Consider the following 20,153-nt stretch of genomic DNA (forward strand, 5'->3'; position numbering starts at 1 on the left):
GAGATTTGAACCCAGGGCCTACCATGTTAAGGCCCCCAAGTCACCAAAGCATTTAAGCACATACTTAAATCCATCCCTTTGCAGCAAAGTTCTTAAGTGCTTTGCTAAAGAAGGATGGACTTAACCATCTATTTAATTTAAAGCATCTGTGTAAGCGCTTTGCTGAATTGGGGCCTAAAAGCACTAACTTCTACCAGTCGAGCTGAAGGAGTAACTCCTTTGGCTGGCAGTTGCAGTAGACTCATCTCTGTAAAGCAGCCATAAAAGGAGGACCTACAATATAAACACTTACCAGTGGCTTACACACAGCAAGGTAATTTGTGGACCTGGTTGGAAAATGGTATTTTCTCTAAAAGCTTTTGAAAGAAATTAACAATTTGGGATTTTTCAAAACATTTCACTGACAGTTTTTGGTTTTTCAACAAAAAAATTTTTTTTTTCATTGTAAATGTTTTCAGCTTTTAACAACCAAAACATTTTCTGTGTTAGGTTTTCAAAAGTCAAACATTTTTCGGTTCTTCTTTGAAAAAAGGCCATTTTCCAATGAAAAAAAGTTTCAAAATTTCAATCAGCTGTAATGCTTTATTTGTCTAGCTAGGAGTGGAAACTTGCATTGGTGTTGGGACAGGCGTTCAGATATGATGCAGTCTCTGCCTGTGTAGTTCCCAGTGAAGTGCATATTAAGGGAATTTTGTCTTCCCTATGGTTAAGAGGAAGCGTTTTGGTTTAAATGGGGTAAACAAATGAATAAGATGCTAAAGCCCCTCCACCCTCCCTCTGCAACTGCATGCTCCCTGGGCACACTAAGTTTATCACCGGCTAAAGGGAGTATTTTAGCAAAAGCCCTTTGCTTAAATGTTGGTGGCACATCACTACACTGGGACTAACTGCAGTTGTTTATACTCAGTTGGGCTACTTAGACTATAGAAGACCTTATTTTTTCCAATCACCTGGGGCTTGATCCAGCATTAGTGGGTTGCAGTGGTCCTTGCTTCAGGTCCCAGATTTGGAAAGTTTGCCCCTGATGCCAAGAGGGTTGAGAACTTGGGAATCAGAAGAGGTGTCTAATGGACGGGATTTAATTTCCCATATTTCTCTTTGGCTGGGATTCTTACACTTCATGCGTTTTAGGGCTTGCTTACATGGCAAGCCAGAATATGAATCTACAGCACACAGCTTGCTGTGCAGTAATATCCCATGTGGACATTGCTAGAGTGCAGTGAAAGTCCCGGAGTGCAGCTGAAGTACTACTACTTGAAAGGGCAATACGCTAAGCCACACTCTGGGACTTTCACTGCGCTTTAGCAGCGTCCGCACAGGATGTTCCTGCATGGCAAGTTGGTGGTTTACAGATTCACACCACGGCTTGTCATGCAGTTACGTGCTATCTGGACAAGCCATTTGATTATTATATTTGACTGCACACTGACTTGTTCCAACATACAAGTAATGTATGGGTTACTGGGCACACTGAAGGCTAGATTGTGTCTGGCTAGTAAGCAGGCGCACAGGGTTGGGTAATTGCATTCAGCCCCTTTTGCAGGCTTTGTGCACCAGACAGACACAACAGGAGTCTTTCTGTTCAGGTTCCTCTTTCAGAACAAATAATGTTTAGTAATCTGAAAACCACTTTTTATTACAGCACCAATCAATGCAAAAAAGGTTTCCTTTTAATTAGGACTCCTTCTCTTCCCCACACTGCTAACGGTTAGTCAGTTTAAAGACTGAAAGTGAAATCCTGATGCTTTTGGAATAATTGCTCTGACAGCCGTGGGTTTGAGCTCCCTCTTGCATGGAAGCTTGCCAAATCAAGTAGGCAGCCAGACACCACCACCACCTTGCAAACTCAATTCAGCACCGCCATGCAAAAGAAACAGAGCTAATACTTGTTTTCCCTCTGAATTCTCTTTTAATTTTAATTTTTTAATTGCCTGCATAAGGGTGTTATTGCACAACTTCTAAAAAATTGGCTACGGGTAATCAAAACAAGCTTATAAATACAACTGAGAATGCTGCTCCGTTCCTGGAGAGATGGCGGGAAGGTTACTTTATTGCCTTCAGATCTAAGTGCATGCGTTGGGTGTGGCAAATGTTATTTTAGACCTCAGTGGAAATACCTAGCACTCCTTACCAGGAAGTGACAAACATGGCTAAATATGGCCCCTCAGGATAAAAAAGTAATCACTATGCAACAGCAAACATGGAACACCCTTCTTTACAGGAAGTCATAGCTAGGTATGTCACACACGGGATAATGTGTGTTTAGGGCCTGAAACTGTAAGATGTTAAATACGGCTGTGAAATGAATGGAGATGAAGGCACTTAGCACCTCATGGGAGCATTCCCTATCATGGGAGTTAGCTCCAGTAGAGTTAGCTGAGAGAACATTATAACCCCACAGGGGATGACTTCCTTTATGTCTGGGTTGTCTTGAGTTAGGGAAGGGTGACTTTTCACCATCTGCCACGCATTTTTGTTTTATTATAGCCCAGCTTGTATGCAACTCCACCACAGTAAATCAGATGGGGATCCATCCACGCCCTGATCAGCCCCTTCTAGCTCTCTGAAAATCCAGCTAAATTATGTCCATCAAGTCATTTGTACCAGTTATTTATTTTAATTTGTTTTCAAAGCACTATCAGGTGAGAGAGGTACATTCCCCCAATATCTTCACTTTACCTGAATGTCAGCACGTAAAGCTGTTAAGAAAATGTAACTGCAGTTCTACCTATAATGATATCCGCATGTTACGAAGAAAAACTAAATGCCTGACCCTCCACTGCCTTGCACCTTATGTAGCTATTTACTCCGGCGTGTAAACACTACCATTCTGACGTGCTAGCATTTGACACTCACTTTAAACAGCTGTAAAAATGACAATGGGCAAGGAGAATCAGGCCCAAAGATTTGAAAGTTTCCCTTTTAGCCACAGTACACCTAAGGATATGTATACAATAGAAGTGCGCCACTGCTGCAGCACAGACATTTACTACAGCAAATGAAGGGGTTCATCCATTACTGTAGTAAATCCACCTCTGAGACATGGTAGGTAGGTTAACAGAAGAATTCTTCCGTCGACCTAGCAGGATCTACACTGGGGCTTAGGTTGGCTTAATTACATCGCAGAGAGTGAAATTTTTCACAGCCCTGAGTGGTGTAGTTCAGATGACCTAACTTTGAAATATAGATCAACTAAATCACCTTTCTTGGCTTTGTACTTTTCTCCCAGTATGATAAGGAGCACACAGTTAAAAACAATTACATTAAAAATGTATAAAGAGAGAACCTTTGGTAAACGCCCTACTGCACTGGCGCTAAGACCATCTGTAGTAGCTGAATTGTAAAATCTCACACTTTGTTTGTTCCACTGACCATGGTGTTTATATCTACTTCCAATGAACTCACACAAAGTTGATCATGTATGTTGGCACCATGCTTCAATAGAGTTTCCACCACTCGTGTGTGGCCATACTGACAAGCTGCTAACAGAGCGGTACCGCCATCCTGCAAACAAGCAAAGAATGGGCACTATAAGAAGAGAAGGCAAGTGCTATACAGAATGGGTTTGTAAGACTAAGCAAGTGCTAACTACCTCTCAAAATCTGGCTCGCAGAAGTTATGCAATATCTAGCCAGTAAATTGTTATAAATTGTACTTTGAGTCTTTCCCCCATAAATCAGACCTTAGCTCTGTCACTAGGAGAATTCTTGTCCTGAGGTTTCTTTTGTGAGGAATGGGAACCAAGAAAATTCTGCTGTGACTCTCCTCTTCCTCTCATATAAACTTACTTCCCTCCCCACTCCTAGTTTGTCCTTCTCACAAATCTAACACGCCATCCCACACAGTTACTCCCAGAACACTCTGCCTCTGATCCAATGAACTAAGTTGCATGCTGCTGAACTCAGTTCTAGCAGCCACTAGATCCACCTCAACTGCAATTCTCCTTTAGCCATAGCCTAACCTCCTGATATGCCCTGCCTCCCACTCACTGGTTCCCTGCCTGAGAACTGGCAGCAGGGGAAGTCAGACACAGGATTGTGCTGCTAGATGAGATGTGTATTGAACTGTGGAAGCACACACAACACTCAGACCAGAGACCACAGGCACAAGTCCCTACCACTTCAGCTAAAGGTAATTTATCTAGGTGTCAGCAATCCCAGGTTGTTATAGGCACTTTGAGTGAAGCACTAGAGGGAGACATGATGCCATTCATTACATCAGCGTACAAAATCAGGGATATGCTCCCTCACATGTAACTTAACTGCCATCTGAGACAGAAAACAGCTGCAGTGCCTCTAGGATAGAGACTTCACCAGCAATAACTAGCAACAGAACATCTGGCTTGCCATGTTGTTAAACACTGTTGCCCGTGCCAAAAAAAGGTAATTCCAGGTCTGACATCCCCCATCACCACTCAAATAGCTACCAGTGCAGAAGGTGAGAGCTGTTCCCAAAGCAGAGGGTAAGGATGTTCCAGCAGCAGCAACAGAAGAGCAGGGAGGGGGAGGAGGCTGCAACCAGGTCTGTCTCTGGGAAGTTATGGGAGAGAGGGTAGGATGACTTAGCAAAATTGGAAGAGTATGTGATTGTGACCCTAAGACCACCCCAATTCAGAGGGCAAGGGGCTCCCCCATATGTAGCAGTTAGGCCTGATGAGCTCAGTATACCCCAAATCACTGTCATAATCTGTAACTAAAATGTATCATGTAAGGTATCATATGTGAACTGGAAATATACTGGTCATTCATATTACTGCATGGAGCATGTAGGGGTGCTATATGAAAAAATATTAATATGTGCTGGAAATATATTCTTAAAAGGTGTTTGGCAGCCAGGGCTTAAATCACACTGTCCTAGACAAAGGAATGTGGGTTCCACCTGCTTGAATGTGTCTCCAATGTGAACTGAGCAAGGAGGGACAAATGACATTTACATGCAAGGTAGACCAAGTCATCAGGAGAACCTGTGTGGGGGATGGCCATTTTACCCACTGAACAAGGGTGGAAGCTGCATCTCCAGGAAACCTTCCTGCCTCCTCCAGCAAGACTATTAACTTTGAAAGATAAAAGCAGAGAGAGAAAAAGCTATGTTGGATTTTTCACCTGAGGAGACAGAGAAATGAAGCACTCTGGGCTCTGTGTGTTGGACCCTGGCTAAGGAGTGGCCAGCCATGCTGGAAGAAGAACTGTGGTGAGAAAACGGCTTGGAACAAAAGGCTCTAAGTTAGCTTTGAGTCTTAGAACCGTATTTTTACTGTTGCTTGTTTGTAACCATTTCTATCCCAATTACTTCCACTTGGTATCAATTAAATAGCTGTTCTTTGCTAATACACTTAATCTTGTTTTATTACACAGCCATGCCAGTGCAGTGTTTCAAACTGAAGAGTGAACTCCTCAGCCAAACTAACTGGCTGGTGCCGTATACTCTCTCTTTAAAGGAGCAGCAAACTTGTAAGGTTTTGTGAGTGCTTCAGTGAGAGGGACTGGACACTACAAGGCTAGAAGGGCTGTTGGTGTCATCCTGGAAGGGGTAACCAAACTGGTGGCAGCCAGGGTGAGGCCACTGTGCTCTGAGAATGCTGCTCATGTCAGAGATCTGAGCCCAAGCTGCACAGCACACAAGCATCCAGGGTTGCAGGGCAGGCGGTGACAACCCCTTACTGGTCTGGGTTGAACCCTAAAGCATCCCAGTGATCATGTATTTAAAGACATATTGTAATGCATATGCACAAATGCCCCAATTAAGATTCCACAGAATCTTAATTCTGGCATTTCCTAACTTTGGAGTGCTTGACTGCAACCGTATAATCGTGCCCTTTTAATGGAGTTTTGTGTGTAATTTTATAGATTTAAAAAAAGCAAACTTTAGAAACAAATTCCATTATGTGGGTGTCAGTATGATGCTACATGGGTCATCAGCAGGGTTGGAATCTTTAAATCCACTGCACAGACCTCTGCCCCTTGAGCTAATGGTGTAACTGATAGCAGTAGTAGGTTGTCATACCCTATGTGGACCAGTAATAGAGGGGGATGAGACACACACTTTGCCAGTGGGTTTCACAGAGATTTTCAGACTGCAGAGGAATGGTGAGACTTGGGAACCTGGGGTTCCAGTCCAAGCTGTGGACGGGAGGGTGTTCCAGGGGGTACAGACTTTTCACCTCATTTCCCCTAAACTTGACCCCTTCTGCTCTGTCCTTTTCAAACTGTCCTTGTCCCAGGCCTGTTTCTTCCCTACCCCTGGCTGCTTGTCACAGTCCCATTTTTCCTTGCCTAGCCAGTTCCAATCTCTACTCCTCAGATTTATCGTCCCAGTCTCCTTGTCCAGTCAGTCTCCACATCTAGCTTCAGAGTCCAAGTCCCAGTCTCACCATCCAACTCCCAGTCTCGCCCCATCCCCACACCCACACCCAGTTTCCTCCCTGAGCCACTCTCAGTTCCCTCCTTCCCAGCTCCTTGTTTGATCAGACTGGCTCCCAGTCCCAGCTCCCTCCCCAGGCTCTTCATTCAGTCTCTTTCCCCACATCTTTCCGCAGGCTCCTTGTCCCAGTCTCTTTGTCCTACCAGTCCCAGTTGCCTTCCTACCTCCAGCTTCTCATGGACTCATATTATCCCACCTCCCTGCCAACTGGCTACCACTCCCATCCCCCATTTCACTCTCTGGATCCCAGTCCGTATCCTCGGCACCCAGTTTCCTTTGCCAACACTCCTCCCACCCAATCTCAGTCACACCTTCACCTGCCTCCCTCCCAGCTTCCAGTCTCCTTACCCAACCAGTCCCAGGGTACTCCTTCCCTGTCCAGCTCCCAGTCCCAGCCTCCCTGCCCTCCCAGTCTCCTTGCCCAGCCAGTCCCAGTTTCTCTGCCCCTCAGTCCCAGTCTCACCAGATTCATTGTCCCAATCTACTCCTTTCCTTCCCCCCTCAGCCTAGCTTTCATCCCCACTGCATTAAAATAAGACAGCTTCCCGAGTGCCAGCAGAAAGGTTACAGAGAACAAGGGAACCATGTACCACCCTGGCTTGGAACAGTTGGGAGCAGCCATTACACAGAAAGTCTTTCTGAGCCTCCCACAGCTCTGGTCTGGAGTGTGCTCTGTGGGGATAACACATGCACAGTGCAGTCACACACAGGAGCTGGGAGGGGATGGAGCATGCTCAATGAGGATGGAATCTTTGGAGGTTTTAGCTGCTAAAAATAGAATAAATCTCTATTGAACATGCATGAACTGCAATATTTCAAAGGCTTATCACTTGGCCAGATTTGGGTGGATTTTCCAAGGGATGGCAAAAAGGTACATCCTTAATAGTAAGGCTGTCATTCCATTAAATTGCAAGTCTCTGCTCTAAAGCATAGGGGTTAAGGGCTAGAGCTTTTCAAAGAAAAGTTCCTCAGAACATTTGAACATTCTTTGAAACAGCTGAACTGTTTTGACTAGTCTGAGGCAGACCCCCAGCCTGGAAGAGTTCAGCTCAAACAATGAAAGTTTTGCAGCTATAACAGGGTCTTATAACAGAAAGTATCAGGCTGCCTTAATAATAGACAGTGCCACAAGCCAACAGTGCAATGCTGAACATGAAGGGAAAAAGTTTTCCTGATTTCTTTCATGATCATCCTAAGCATCAAGCAAACAGATTTAATTACCCCTCTCTTAACACACATACAGTAACTACTCATGTAGCTATATTAGACATGATTAACCAGCACTTTTTAAAATCCAGCTACAGTATTTAAATTTGTAACTTCCTACAGCAGTGAATTCCACAGACTCACCACTGTATTAATTCCTTCTATTTGTTCTAAATTTACTTGTCAACAATTTCATTGTGTGACCTCTTGTGCTCATATTATGAGAGGATGGGCTGATCTCTTCACTGCAGCTTTCACAATCTGAAAATATACACTGTAATGAAATGGTACCAAACTCAAGCAATCTGTTGAGATGAGTTCCTGTCTGCATCCTGTAAAACTTGCCCATACCGGTATTGCCCTGGCCTCTTCTTTTGTCATTCAGTGTTGAACGCATTCTAAAACAATATGCATTTCCTCACCTTTTGGGGGCGAAGCCAGACTTTAAGGCACCTGCTCCCCTACATGGTGTAAACTTTGCTTGTGCCAATCAGAAACGAACACAAACAGGTTTTGGGCTCCGTCCCCTATGACACTTCTATGATGTCATAGTTGGTACTTTAGGCCTGCCTGTCATGTGCAGGCAGGGAGAGGAGAAAGAAAAACGAATCCTGTGTATCCTGTGTACACCCGTAACCGAGCCTGATCACCTCGAAGCCTCTCTCTCAGCTCACGTGTTTCAAACAGAGTTTCTACGTTTGCTGGTCGTTATGCGTTGGTTCGTGTTTGTAAGTATCAGTTATTACTAAATGCTGCAACTTTGTTTATAAATATTGTTAGTAGATATTTAGTCATTGTGTGTTTTAAGTTTCAATAACTCTATTAGCTAATCATACGCTGCCCCTTGTAATTATCCCCAATAAAACTTTAAATTGATTAATTTTAGTTGTGTGTGTGTGTCTGCAGTTTGCATCGTGGCCCATACTCTCCTTGCATCCCTTACCAATATAGTCTATTGCCACGTGCTGCCTGGTAAATAACAGGCCTGCATTTTCTTTCGCCCCTGCGTGTACGTGGTGAAAATATACATTGTAATGAAATGGTACCAAACTCAAGCAATCAAGCCTAGACAATACAAACTAGCCTTGAATTAATATTTTGCCAGAGGACTGCATTACTCATATAACTTTGAAAATGTGCAAGCAGGGAAATTCTTTTATGACCCTCTTGCTGTAATGCCATGTTGCAGATCAAGAGGAAACAAGCCATTAACGCAGAAGTGAATTTTGGAAGTAAAGCAGACCAATCTCTTACTTTAGTTCTAAATTCAGTAGAGGCGCCAAATTCAAAGAGAAACCTCACAACATCATTGTGGCCTTGCTGTGCAGCAAAGAACAGAGCAGTTGTGCCTGACTGTAAAGAAAAAAGGAAACATATTTCAAACAAACAAATGGATAAAATGTGACTAAAGTATACACTTCATTTTTAAACAGAATTAAAATGGATTGAACTTGAATAACTGAACAAGAGCTGGACAGACTCATGATCATCTTTGGCATTGTAGAGGATACAACAGAATTTGGAGGAGGAGGTCATTTCTCATCTCACTGCACTGAAATGTCTGATGTTTAAGGTTAAGAGTCTGTCAGGAGTATTTTTAGTAAAAGTCACAGACAGGTCACAGGCAATAAACAAAAATTAACGAAAGCCTGCAACCTGTCCCTGACTTTTACTAAAAATATCCCGGGGGGGGTGGGATAGGGTGGGGAGGGGGACATACACACACAAAAACAGAGTGCTGCCCAGGCTTGCAGCTACTCCAGCCCTGCACTGCTCCTGCAGCAGGGGGTGACCACTGCTGCTCCAGCCCCAGAGGGCCACTCTGCCTGGGGCTGGCCGCTGGCCCGTTGCACCTGGGGCCGGCCAGCTATCAACCCTGGGGCCGGCTGCCCATCAGCTGTTCCGGTTGCCCGTGGGCCGGCCACCCGTCAGCTGTTCCGGCGGCCGCTGCTCCAGCTGCCACGGGGTTGACAACTGCTCCAACCTTTCAGCAGAACAAGTCCTGGAGATCCCGGAAAAAAAAAAAATCACAGAATCTGTGACAGAATAGTTTCCTTTCTGATGTTTATCCCACATCCTGTTTACCTGCATAAAATCCATATTCTCTATTCCATTCACATAAATGGGCTTCTTTGTGAAGCCTCTACTATATTATTCATTTCCTTGTCCTGTGTTCAAGTGAAACAAGAAAGCCCAAAGTGAGGTAGGCACGAGTCTCTCTTTCTTTCTCTGGTAATATTTGTATCCCAGCTCATTAAATCTTAAAGGCTATTACCATTACCATGTCTATGGATGATATTTTACAGACTATTCCTTCTCCTACCTCACCTTCCCTCCCCCCCGATATATTTTTCTTTTTGAAGAAATTCAGGACCAGATTCTCCAGTCCAGTCAGTATAAACAGAGCAAAGTGGCTTGAAACAGGCTGAAGATAGATAGTGGAGAATCCCTTCTGCACAGGAGAACTTCCCACCACATCCTGCACTAGGTACCACTCTACCCCCAGTGAAAGGGGAACAAGGGGATATATTGGGAGTGGAGTATAGGTAAGAGCAGAGGGGCCGTCACACAGCAATGCTCCTCTATACTTTATCCTCCACTGGTGCAAGGTCCCCACCATCGGCATAAGTTAGGGCTGTACAGGGACAATGCTATCCCGCACAGACGCCAGGCAGGCCTGAATCAGGAAATCAACTCTCACTGTCAAACTCAGCTCACATACAGCGAAGAATCAAAACCCAAATATTTTCCACACCTAGTTCGGTCACTAAAATACCAGTAAATCAACGTGAGAATCCATCCTTTAAGACTTACATTTCTGGGATACAAAAATTACCAGAGAATATTATTGTTATTATTGATACCTATTGTGACAGAATATGCGCCTGTGTTCACACCCCACACACTACTGTAATAGTTGTGTACAAGGCATGTCCTGTGAGGTATCATTTCCTTTAAAACCTCATAGTTTGCTGATCAATAATATTCTGGCAAAATGCACGTACCAGCTTTACATGTGAAGTTATAAACATAAGCTGAGATCATGACTAAAAGCATACTTTCCAGAGAAGTCTGGGGAGTGGCCAGACCAGTTTCTCAGAGAAAATGTGTAAACTGCGGTCTCAGCCAGGTGTAAACAAGGCTGATGGACTATTACCTGCTAAGCGGCCATTCTTTAGCAGGAAAGAGATCAGGAAAGGGGGGGAAAAATCTACATTTTAGCAAAGGAACAGCATGGAGTACCCTTCCACACAGAGTGTCTGTTGCCTTGCTTCCAGCTGGAAATGCTGGGGAGGGATCCTGACTTACAGGGTTTGGTCAGTAAGACTGCTACTGCTGAAAGCATGTGTGAGAAACTTTGCTTGAATCTGATATAGTTTAAGTTAGATATTAGTGAACATCTTATCTTTATTTTTCTTGTAACCATTTCTGACATTGATTCCTCATTATTTGCACTCACTTAAAGTCTCTCTTAATAAACTTGTTTTACACTTTTATCTAAGCCAGTGTGTTTAAATTGAAGTGTCTGAATAACTATTCATAATAATAAGCTGGCATATTGTTCCCTTAAAGGAATAATGGACTTAAAATATTTTGTACTGTCCAGGAGAGAGCTGGGTGGTACAGAATATACATGTCTGGGGGGAAATCTGGGACTGGGGGTGTGTGGGGGTCACCCTGCAGTATAACCCAGGCTGGTGAGAGGCAGAGTGTAACCCAAATGTGGCTGGCAGACTGCAGTTACACCCAGGGTGTGGCTTGCACACTGGAAGGCTGTTTGTGAGCCATCCAGGTGGGAGCTACTTCAGCAAAGCATTGTAAGGCACCCACGGTTGAAGGGCAGGGGTGACACAGCAGCTCATTAGTCTAGAAAAACATAAACTCTTGAGCAATAGTCAACATGGTTTCTGTAAAGGGAAATCGTGTCTTACTGATCTATTAGAGTTCTTTGAAGGGGTCAACAAACATGTGGACAAGGGGGATCCGGTGGACATAGTGTACTTGGATTTCTAGAAAGCCTTTGACAAGGTCCCTCACCAAAGGCTCTTACGTAAATTAAGCTGTCATGGGATAAAAGGGAAGATCCTTTCATGGATTGAGAACTGGTTAAAGGACAGGGAACAAAGGGTAGGAATTAATGGTAAATTCTCAGAATGGAGAGGGGTAACTAGTGGTGTTCCCCAAGGGTCAGTCCTCGGACCAATCCTATTCAATTTATTCATAAATGATCTGGAGAAAGGGGTATACAGTGAGGTGGCCAAGTTTGCAGATGATACTAAACTTCTCAAGATAGTTAAGACCAAAGCAGATTGTGAAGAACTTCAAAAAGATCTCACAAAACGAAGTGATTGGGCAACAAAATGGCAAATGAAATTTAATGTGGATAAATGTAAAGTAATGCACATTGGAAAAAATAACCCCAACTATACATACAATACGATGGGGGCTAATTTAGCTACAACGAGTCAGGAAAAAGATCTTGGCGTCATCATGGATAGTTCTCTGAAGATGTCCACGCAGTGTGCAGAGGCGGTCAAAAAAGCAAACAGGATGTTAGGAATCATTAAAAAGGGGATAGAGAATAAGACTGAGAATATATTATTGCCCTTATATAAATCCATGGTACGCCCACATCTCGAATACTGTGTACAGATGTGGTCTCCTCACCTCAAAAAAGATATTCTAGCACTAGAAAAGGTTCAGAAAAGGGCAACTAAAATGATTAGGGGTTTAGAGAGGGTCCCATACGAGGAAAGATTAAAGAGGCTAGGACTCTTCAGCTTGGAAAAGAGAAGACTAAGGGGGGACATGATAGACGTATATAAAATCATGAGTGATGTTGAGAAAGTGGATAAGGAAAAGTTATTTACTTATTCCCATAATACAAGAACTAGGGGTCACCAAATGAAATTAATAGGCAGCAGGTTTAAAACAAATAAAAGGAAGTTCTTCACGCAGCGCACAGTCAACTTGTGGAACTCCTTACCTGAGGAGGTTGTGAAGGCTAGGACTATAACAATGTTTAAAAGGGGACTGGATAAATTCATGGTGGCTAAGTCCATAAATGGCTATTAGCCAGGATGGGTAAGAATGGTGTCCCTAGCCTCTGTTTGTCAGAGGATGGAGATGGATGGCAGGAGAGAGATCACTTGATCATTGCCTGTTAGATTCACTCCCTCTGGGGCACCTGGCATTGGCCACTGTCGGTAGACAGATACTGGGCTAGATGGACCTTTGGTCTGACCCGGTACGGCCTTTCTTATGTTCTTATGGATGTATTATCCCACTGATATATCACAGCTATATAGCACTTTTCATCAGTAGATTTCAAAAGCACTTTGCAAAGGAAGGTTAGCATCATTATCCCCAGAAATTCTTGCCTTCCTCGCTTGTGGCTTTCTTATTTCATCTGGAGAGGCAGGGAAAAGGGAACTACATGTGGAAATTCACTGCAGTGCAGAAGGCCTTTACAAGGCCCAGTGTACCATCCAAGGGTCCAGTCTTGCAAAACAGATCCACATGTATGGACCGTTCCTCCTATGCGGCATCCCACTGACTTCAATAGGATTGCAAGAATACAAGTCTGAGTATGTGGATCTATTTGCAAGATAAGGGCCTAAGTCTTTGATGCAGGGTTTAAACTTCATCTAGGGTCTCCTGTATTCCTGTCACCATAGGAACTCTGTGCACAAGGCTGAATTTTGCCCTTTGAGAGGTTCTGTTCCTTTATTTGCTGCCTTTCTCAGTTAACATGTCCAAAGCGATGCACAAAAATGAGTTCAGAAAAGTCTGTTGTTCAAATCGTTCCTGTCCTTTTGGTGTTGCTTTTGCAGCAGCTTGTGCTAAGTGCTTTGCTGGATTGGGGCCTTATTGAAAGTCTACCCGTAATCACTATTAAAGCAATTTTATACCAGTTAAATCAATTCCAGAAAACTGATATCATCGACTGTTACATTCGTTGAGGCAATAATTTCCAGCTGTTAGCAGGGAATTTATGTCTTAGTTCCAGGTAACCAAGAGAGGTTAGAAATGCATACACTTACCATTACAGTGCAGAGAACTGTGCCATGACTTTAAGCTATCACTGTATTCTTCAATCAGCCAACATTACTGCAAACTCTCGTTAAATTATATTCTCTCAGGACCATTAGCCAACAAAGCAATTTTGCTGTATGTCTAGACAGCCCACAGATCAGAATGACTATAGATGCTGCTACTGGAGGGACATGCACAAAAGCCAACCCTGACTTAAAGTTATAATTAATGTTCTACAAACAAACTGAAGGCAACTGTGTCCTGTCCTCACAAAGTAAGGTTTGATTTAGATGTGTGATAGAGTCTATTGCTGCCAGCTGAGATGAACATATTACAAAGCACAATGGGCCAGAATAATTCCTGAGGTAACTCTGCCAAATCCATTTTAATAGCTTGCCTCTATAATTTCATGATAAGAGACCTCTCCTTATTAATCACTTTCTGAAATCTGCATGTTACTGCGTCAATTAATAGAACAGTCAATGCATCCTTGGCATCAATGGGGTTACAGTAGGGATGAAACTGGTCCACACAAATTGGGTGCACTAGAAACTCTTGATGGATTATTTATAGGAGTAGATCCTGCACCTCATTTTTCAATTTAAAATTCCAGAAATCTGAATCCTACGTATTCTCAGGAGAACCTACTGAATAGATATTGTTTGTACTTATACTGCATAGCAACAAACAGATAAGCAACTGGTAATACTCCTCTATGGTGTCTATCACTCCAATCAGTAATGGTTGCTTTTGCAATCTTTTTTAAATGCAGAACGTTTCTTACCTCTCTCTGCAGATTGAGATCTGCTCCTTGTAACACCAATTCCCGCACACATTCTATGTGGCCATAGTGAGAAGCTACCATCAGAGCTGTTGTGCCAAGCTGGGCATAAGGAAAAACAAGTCAGTATGTTAGACTATTACCTCTAATAATAAATCAGACAGTCTAAAACAGACAACAACTTCTCAGCATAACTGGGGGGACACTTTTGATAACTGATTATAATTTCCTCAGAAAACAGCACTGTTCTCCCCTCTTATTTCTTTACATATAACTGTGGGGCAACAAATTACTTAAAAAAATAGATTTAAGAATTTGCCATTGAAAATCCTTTGAAAAGTAAACAAATCAAATAAATAAACAAAAGTAGTTACAGCAACATTCACACACTTGCCTTCAGTGCTAAGCCCAATCCTGCAACAAGGTGCCCCTTGCACTGAGCCAACTGCAGGATCAGAGCTTAACAGTGTACCCCAAATGGGGTATAATTACTATGCAATGATCTCATGTTATAGTCCCTATTAATAAATAATAATCAATAATACCTTTCACTTATATACAATTTTTTTGTCAGGGAATCTCAAAGAGCCTTGCAAAGATAGACTAGCATCATTATCCTACTTCATAGGGGAGGGAATTGAAACATAGAAGTGAATGGTATTGCCCAATGTCACACAGTAAGGTCAGAGACAAAGTCAGGAATAGGACCCTAGTTGTCCTGATGCCTAATTCCCGCATTAACCACCAGATCACACTGTCTCAGATGCTGTAGTGTTTGAAATTAGATCAAATATACTTCCATATCCAGAAATCTGCTTTGTGGGTAGAATTCAACCCTGTGCAAAGGACAACCACACAAGCTCAATGCACCAGTTAAATCCAATTAAAGCCTTGTGGAATGTAAGAGGGGTGTACGTGTTGTGCAGAGGCCATTTGCATAGAGATAAAATTCACCCCCCTTCTGAAAAATGTATGCACTGATTGTGCTTGCGAACGTGAGACATTACTAGTGAAAGAGCACATAGCCTACATCACATTAAAATATTTTAGTCTAGAAAACTTGTAGTTCTGCTATAATAAACAAAGGCCTAATCGAGTTAACAAGCCAGATTCTCACAGTGTTTTGCATAAACCTGGATCAAAATTAAGCACTGATTTGATAAAAACAATTAACCAATAATAGTTCTGATTTCTTCACATTCCATCTGTTTCCAGTTTGACTCTCACCCTGATCTCACCATCCTTCCACATGCAAAATTCAACTTGGGAATAACACACACAGGACTGATCCCTAAAGTACAACATGGGAGATTCTGAAAGGCAAAAGGGCCGCAAGGTCCAACTTTTACTTAAGGTCAATGGGAGTTAAGTACCTAACTCTCTTTTGTGCTATTGAAAAATCTCCCCCTAAGCTATTTTCAAGGTGAGCGATGTTGGCTAGGTTTGTGTTATAAACCAGAGTGGCACTAAAATCGTCCAATATGGCAGTCTCTCTCAACAGCTCACATTTTAAACTAAGCACAAAGTACTTGTTCAATTCAAGTAATGTCTTAACCTTGTTTTTCCCTGCCTTTTTTGGAAATCCAAATACAGCCCACTCCTTGTATGTATATGCTGTGCAGAAGCAACAGGACACAGGGCATTTTTGATTTCAGCCCACCTCTAACTTCATATCTAATTCCCACTGATGCCAATAGAAGTTATGATCATCCATAGAGAAAAGAATCACATATATATTTGCAGGGTATCTGGGCTTATCTTCACTAGGAAATCTTATTAAGCCGGATTCTGCATTGCCCTGCACCTTATGAATTATTTACACCAGTGCAAAGTCAGTGTAAGAAAGAAATAATTAACAGATCGGTTTTGGATGGGATTAAGAAATTTGTGAGCACTCTAAAACCTGCTATTGATATAATTCATCATGTTGTTACAACTCAGCTTTGTAAATTGCTTTTATGGCTGCTAAAGGTTTTAAATCTTGCTTAAGCAACATAAGACACTCAAATGACCATAGTAAAGTGTTTAAAGCTGTGTAAAGTGATGTAAAGCATATGTTCTCGGCATGCACATATTGAGGGCCTACGCTGTCTCTGCAGTCCACATCTACTCGCCCACTGTTCAACAACAGCTGAAGAAGAGCCAGGTTTCCTTTCCTTGCAGCCCAGAATGCAGCATTTGCGAGCGGTGTTTCCCTCTGTTAATACAAAAAGGATTGAAATCTGTTTCAGAGCAAGTACAAATATCACATGCTCTCAGTTCAAACCAGTGTGTCATTCTTTTATAACCAGGTTGGGGCAAGAGGTTTACTTTGCTTTGTTAGAAACCTTGGCCTCTATAAATTGCCCTATCTTGTTTCCAATCTGTCCCATGTCAGTACTGACTGAAAGTCATTATACTCGGTTGACTCTTGGTTGCCTAGGTAATGCGAGTTGGTGATCTCAGTCAAAAGTGAAAGGGAGTCCACATCCCAGTGAAAAGGAGTCCACATCACAACTAAGTGTGACCAACAGTGACAACTGTTACCCATATTGACAGTCTCAGCAGAGAAGCCAAAGACCAGATCATCATGGAGACTCAACCATACAACTCAAATGTCCCATTGTGGGACTTCCTGGTTTTCAGTCAGTTTCCTGGCCACCTCCTTCCCGGCTACCTATAAGTCCCAAGATGTGAAATACGCTGGTCACCTAACTCCCAGACTACTGGGTTTGCCTGCTCCCCTTAGTTAGCACTCTGCTGTCAACTGTGCGCAGGACAGGGGGTGTGGAGAAGAGTAAACTTAGCAGTATGGGAGCTGCATGACAAATGCTACCATTCCACAAAAAAGAGAGAGGCGATACTAGCTAGAAAGGTGATGGGGAAACAGCAGGGACACAGGAAAGGGAAAAGAGGGAGGAGAAACTACAGTGGATAAAAAGGGATGGAAAAGGAAGGGGACAAAAAGAGGGGTGCGAAAAAGGCAAAGAAGAGAGGAAGTGATATCGGCGTCAAAGAGAAGCAATGCAGGAAACATGACGACAATATACTGAAATACATCATATTAGCATATCCCACATTTCAATGGACTGTGTCTGGGGCACTCATTAAAGTACAAACTGAGCAACCCTTTCCAAGCATGGTTAAACATCAGTGGGGAGAGGGTTTGTGTGGGCTTTTATCAGTTGTCATCTTAAACACTAACATCTCACTTAAAAACAAATTAAACTTAAAGAATCCCAGTTGTGTGTATTGAAGGCAGAGATGCTTACAGGGCTGTAAACTGAATTTGAAATCTTACAAAATTGACACTTAAAATGAGTCTCTTCACACTAAGTGATTTTAAAAATTGAAAAAAGCTAATTTTCATATACAAACCCCTCCCACTGATGCTTCAAGATCATATTCAGGCAGCATGTACTCGGTCTGAGTCTCACAAGGATACCTGGCTCAGAAAAAATTCCCCAATTTGTCTTGAATGCAATCTATGTTTCAAACATTCTCTTCTCTACTCAGCTAGTGGGGCCTGAAAGATGTGCACCTAAGACACAGATTCTCTTGTGTATGATATATCTTTGAGATGATGCCCCTTAAATATGATGCCCTCAGAGAGCTATAATAGCATTTATTAGACATGTAAAGCAACATCCTGGGCAGATATAACAGCAAAAGAGGAATGTTACTGTCAGGGTTCCTTCCCCACTCTGAACTCTGGGGTACAGATGTGGGGACCTGCATGAAAGACCCCCTAAGCTTATTTTTACCAGCTTAGGTTAAAAACTTCCCCAAGACACAAATTCCTTTCTAGCCTTAGTATCGCTGACACCACCAAGTGATTTAAACAAACATTTCAGGAGGGCCACTTGGAGCCCTACCTTCCCCAAATATCCCCCCAAGTCCCTACACCTCCTTTCCTGGAGAGGCTTGAGAATAATATCCTCACCAATTGGTACAGGTGAACACAAACCCAAACCCTTGGATCTTAAGAACAATGAAAAAAATCAATCAGGTTCTTAAAAGAAGAATTTTAATTAAAAAAAAGGTAAAAGAATCACCTCTGTAAAATCAGGGTGGTAAGTATTTTACAGAATAACAAAAGACTCAAGAACACAGAGGATTTCCCCTCTAGACAAAACCTTAAAGTTACAAAACCAGGAATAAACCTCCCTCTTAGCACAGGGAAAATTCACAAGCTAAAACAAAAGGTAATCTAATGCATTTCTTTTCTGCTATTACTTACTATTTCTGCAAGACTAGATGCTTTGTTCAGATATACTTAAGACGATGTAATTTCCCTGCCTGGTTTCTTGGCTGGCTCCAAGAGACACAGACCAAAATCTCCCTCCCCCCCCATTTGAAAGTATCTTCTCCCCTTATTGGTCCTTTTGGTCAGGCATCACCCAGGTTATCTGAGCTTTTTAACCCTTTACAGGTAAAAGAGGAATTAACTCTTTACAGAATAAAGAGGGATTTTTGCTACTCTTAGTTGTATGTTTATGACAGCTTGTAGCAGGGTGCTGGTGCAAGGGCACCTAATTAGCCCCTGCTCAGCCAGCCCCAATCAGGGGAAATAGATTGGGGCTGGGGAGAAGTCTGGTGCCTGGCCTTTAGAACTGGCTGCACCTGTGGGCCTGAGGCTTCAAGGGCTATAAAGGCTGGCTGGCAGCCAGCCAGAAGACAGGGGAAGGTCAGTCTCCAGGCTGAGGGCAGACTCTGTGCAGAAGAGGAGACTGTAAGGCCTGCTCTCTCTATAGTATATCACTGGTGGTGAGAGAACATGTGTAAATAAAGCCATGGGTGCTGCAGAAAAAGTAGCCTCTCTGTGTTTTATTGGGGCAACCAGTGGGCCCCAGGAAGAGGGGTGGGCAGAGGATGTGTTACAAGTGGGGGCTTGTCCGCGATCTAGTGCCAAAGACACAGTTTGGCAACCTGGCAATGGAGAGTACCCTGCAGTGGTTCACTGGCAACAGACAGAAATGCAGAAGGCACTTCAGTCCTTCCAGCAGTCCCACCAGGTGGAGCGGCAAGCCCTACTTGCTTGGCAGGCAGAGCAGCAGAAGGCCCTACAGGACTTCATCAAGGAGCAGTTGACCGTGCAGCAGCAGCTCCTGCAAAAGCTGGTGAGTCCTGCTGGGGGAGATGGCACCCGGACCTCAGCCTCTGTAAGATGGCCCCAGCTGATAACCCCAATGCCTTTTTGGGTACCTTCAAGCGGGTGGCCCTGGGCATGGGATGGGACCGGACAACCTGGGCCCTGTGGCTGGCCCCTATCTCACTAGGGAGGCACAGGCCACATATATGGTCCTGATGGATGCCCAAGCCAGGGATTATGATGCAGTGAAGGCAGCGATTTTGGACCGCCCCAGGCTTTCGGACGAGAAGTATCGCCAGAAGTTTCGGGCAGCCCGGTGGACAGGGGATGTGTGACCCTGGGCCTTTGCTAAAAAATTAACAGATTGGGCAACACGGTGGTTGATCCATTATCTGTCCCACAGTGTGGGCATCAGGCCTCAAGTGATCCTGGAACAGTTTATCCAGTGCCTCCCCGATAGTGTGCGAGTTTGGGTGTGGCGACATCAGCCGGCCATCGTAGAAGCTGCCGTGCAAAGAACGGAGGAGTATGCAGAGGCTGACTTCCCACTGAGGGAGCACTGAGCCCCACGGGACTCAGAGGGGGGCAGGAGACCCCGTGAGCATGTCGGGGTGAAGCCGGTAGACAGGTGATGGGAGG

General features: G+C 43.5%; 1 protein-coding gene across 4 annotated transcripts in view; it reads right to left on the reverse strand.

Annotated features, from left to right (window-relative positions):
• The window catches only part of ANKRD29 (ankyrin repeat domain 29), a 40,077-nt gene that overhangs the window by 11,029 nt on the left and 8,895 nt on the right, over positions 1–20,153 (reverse strand). The window contains exons 1-5 of one of the 4 annotated variants that reach the window (XM_039521274.1): positions 18,663–18,793; positions 16,530–16,640; positions 14,447–14,545; positions 8,881–8,979; positions 3,373–3,504 (exon numbers count right to left, since the gene is read on the reverse strand). In XM_039521274.1, the coding sequence (XP_039377208.1) occupies positions 3,373–3,504; positions 8,881–8,979; positions 14,447–14,527 (312 nt within the window). In that variant the 5' untranslated portion in view covers positions 14,528–14,545; positions 16,530–16,640; positions 18,663–18,793. Of the gene's footprint in view, positions 1–3,372; positions 3,505–8,880; positions 8,980–14,446; positions 14,546–16,529; positions 16,641–18,662; positions 18,794–20,153 lie in introns of those variants that run through there. The other 3 variants (XM_039521271.1, XM_039521272.1, XM_039521273.1) reach the window with 3 other exon arrangements.

The sequence above is a fragment of the Mauremys reevesii genome, linkage group 2 (genome assembly GCF_016161935.1).
Source record: "Mauremys reevesii isolate NIE-2019 linkage group 2, ASM1616193v1, whole genome shotgun sequence".
Lineage (NCBI taxonomy): Eukaryota > Metazoa > Chordata > Testudines > Geoemydidae > Mauremys > Mauremys reevesii.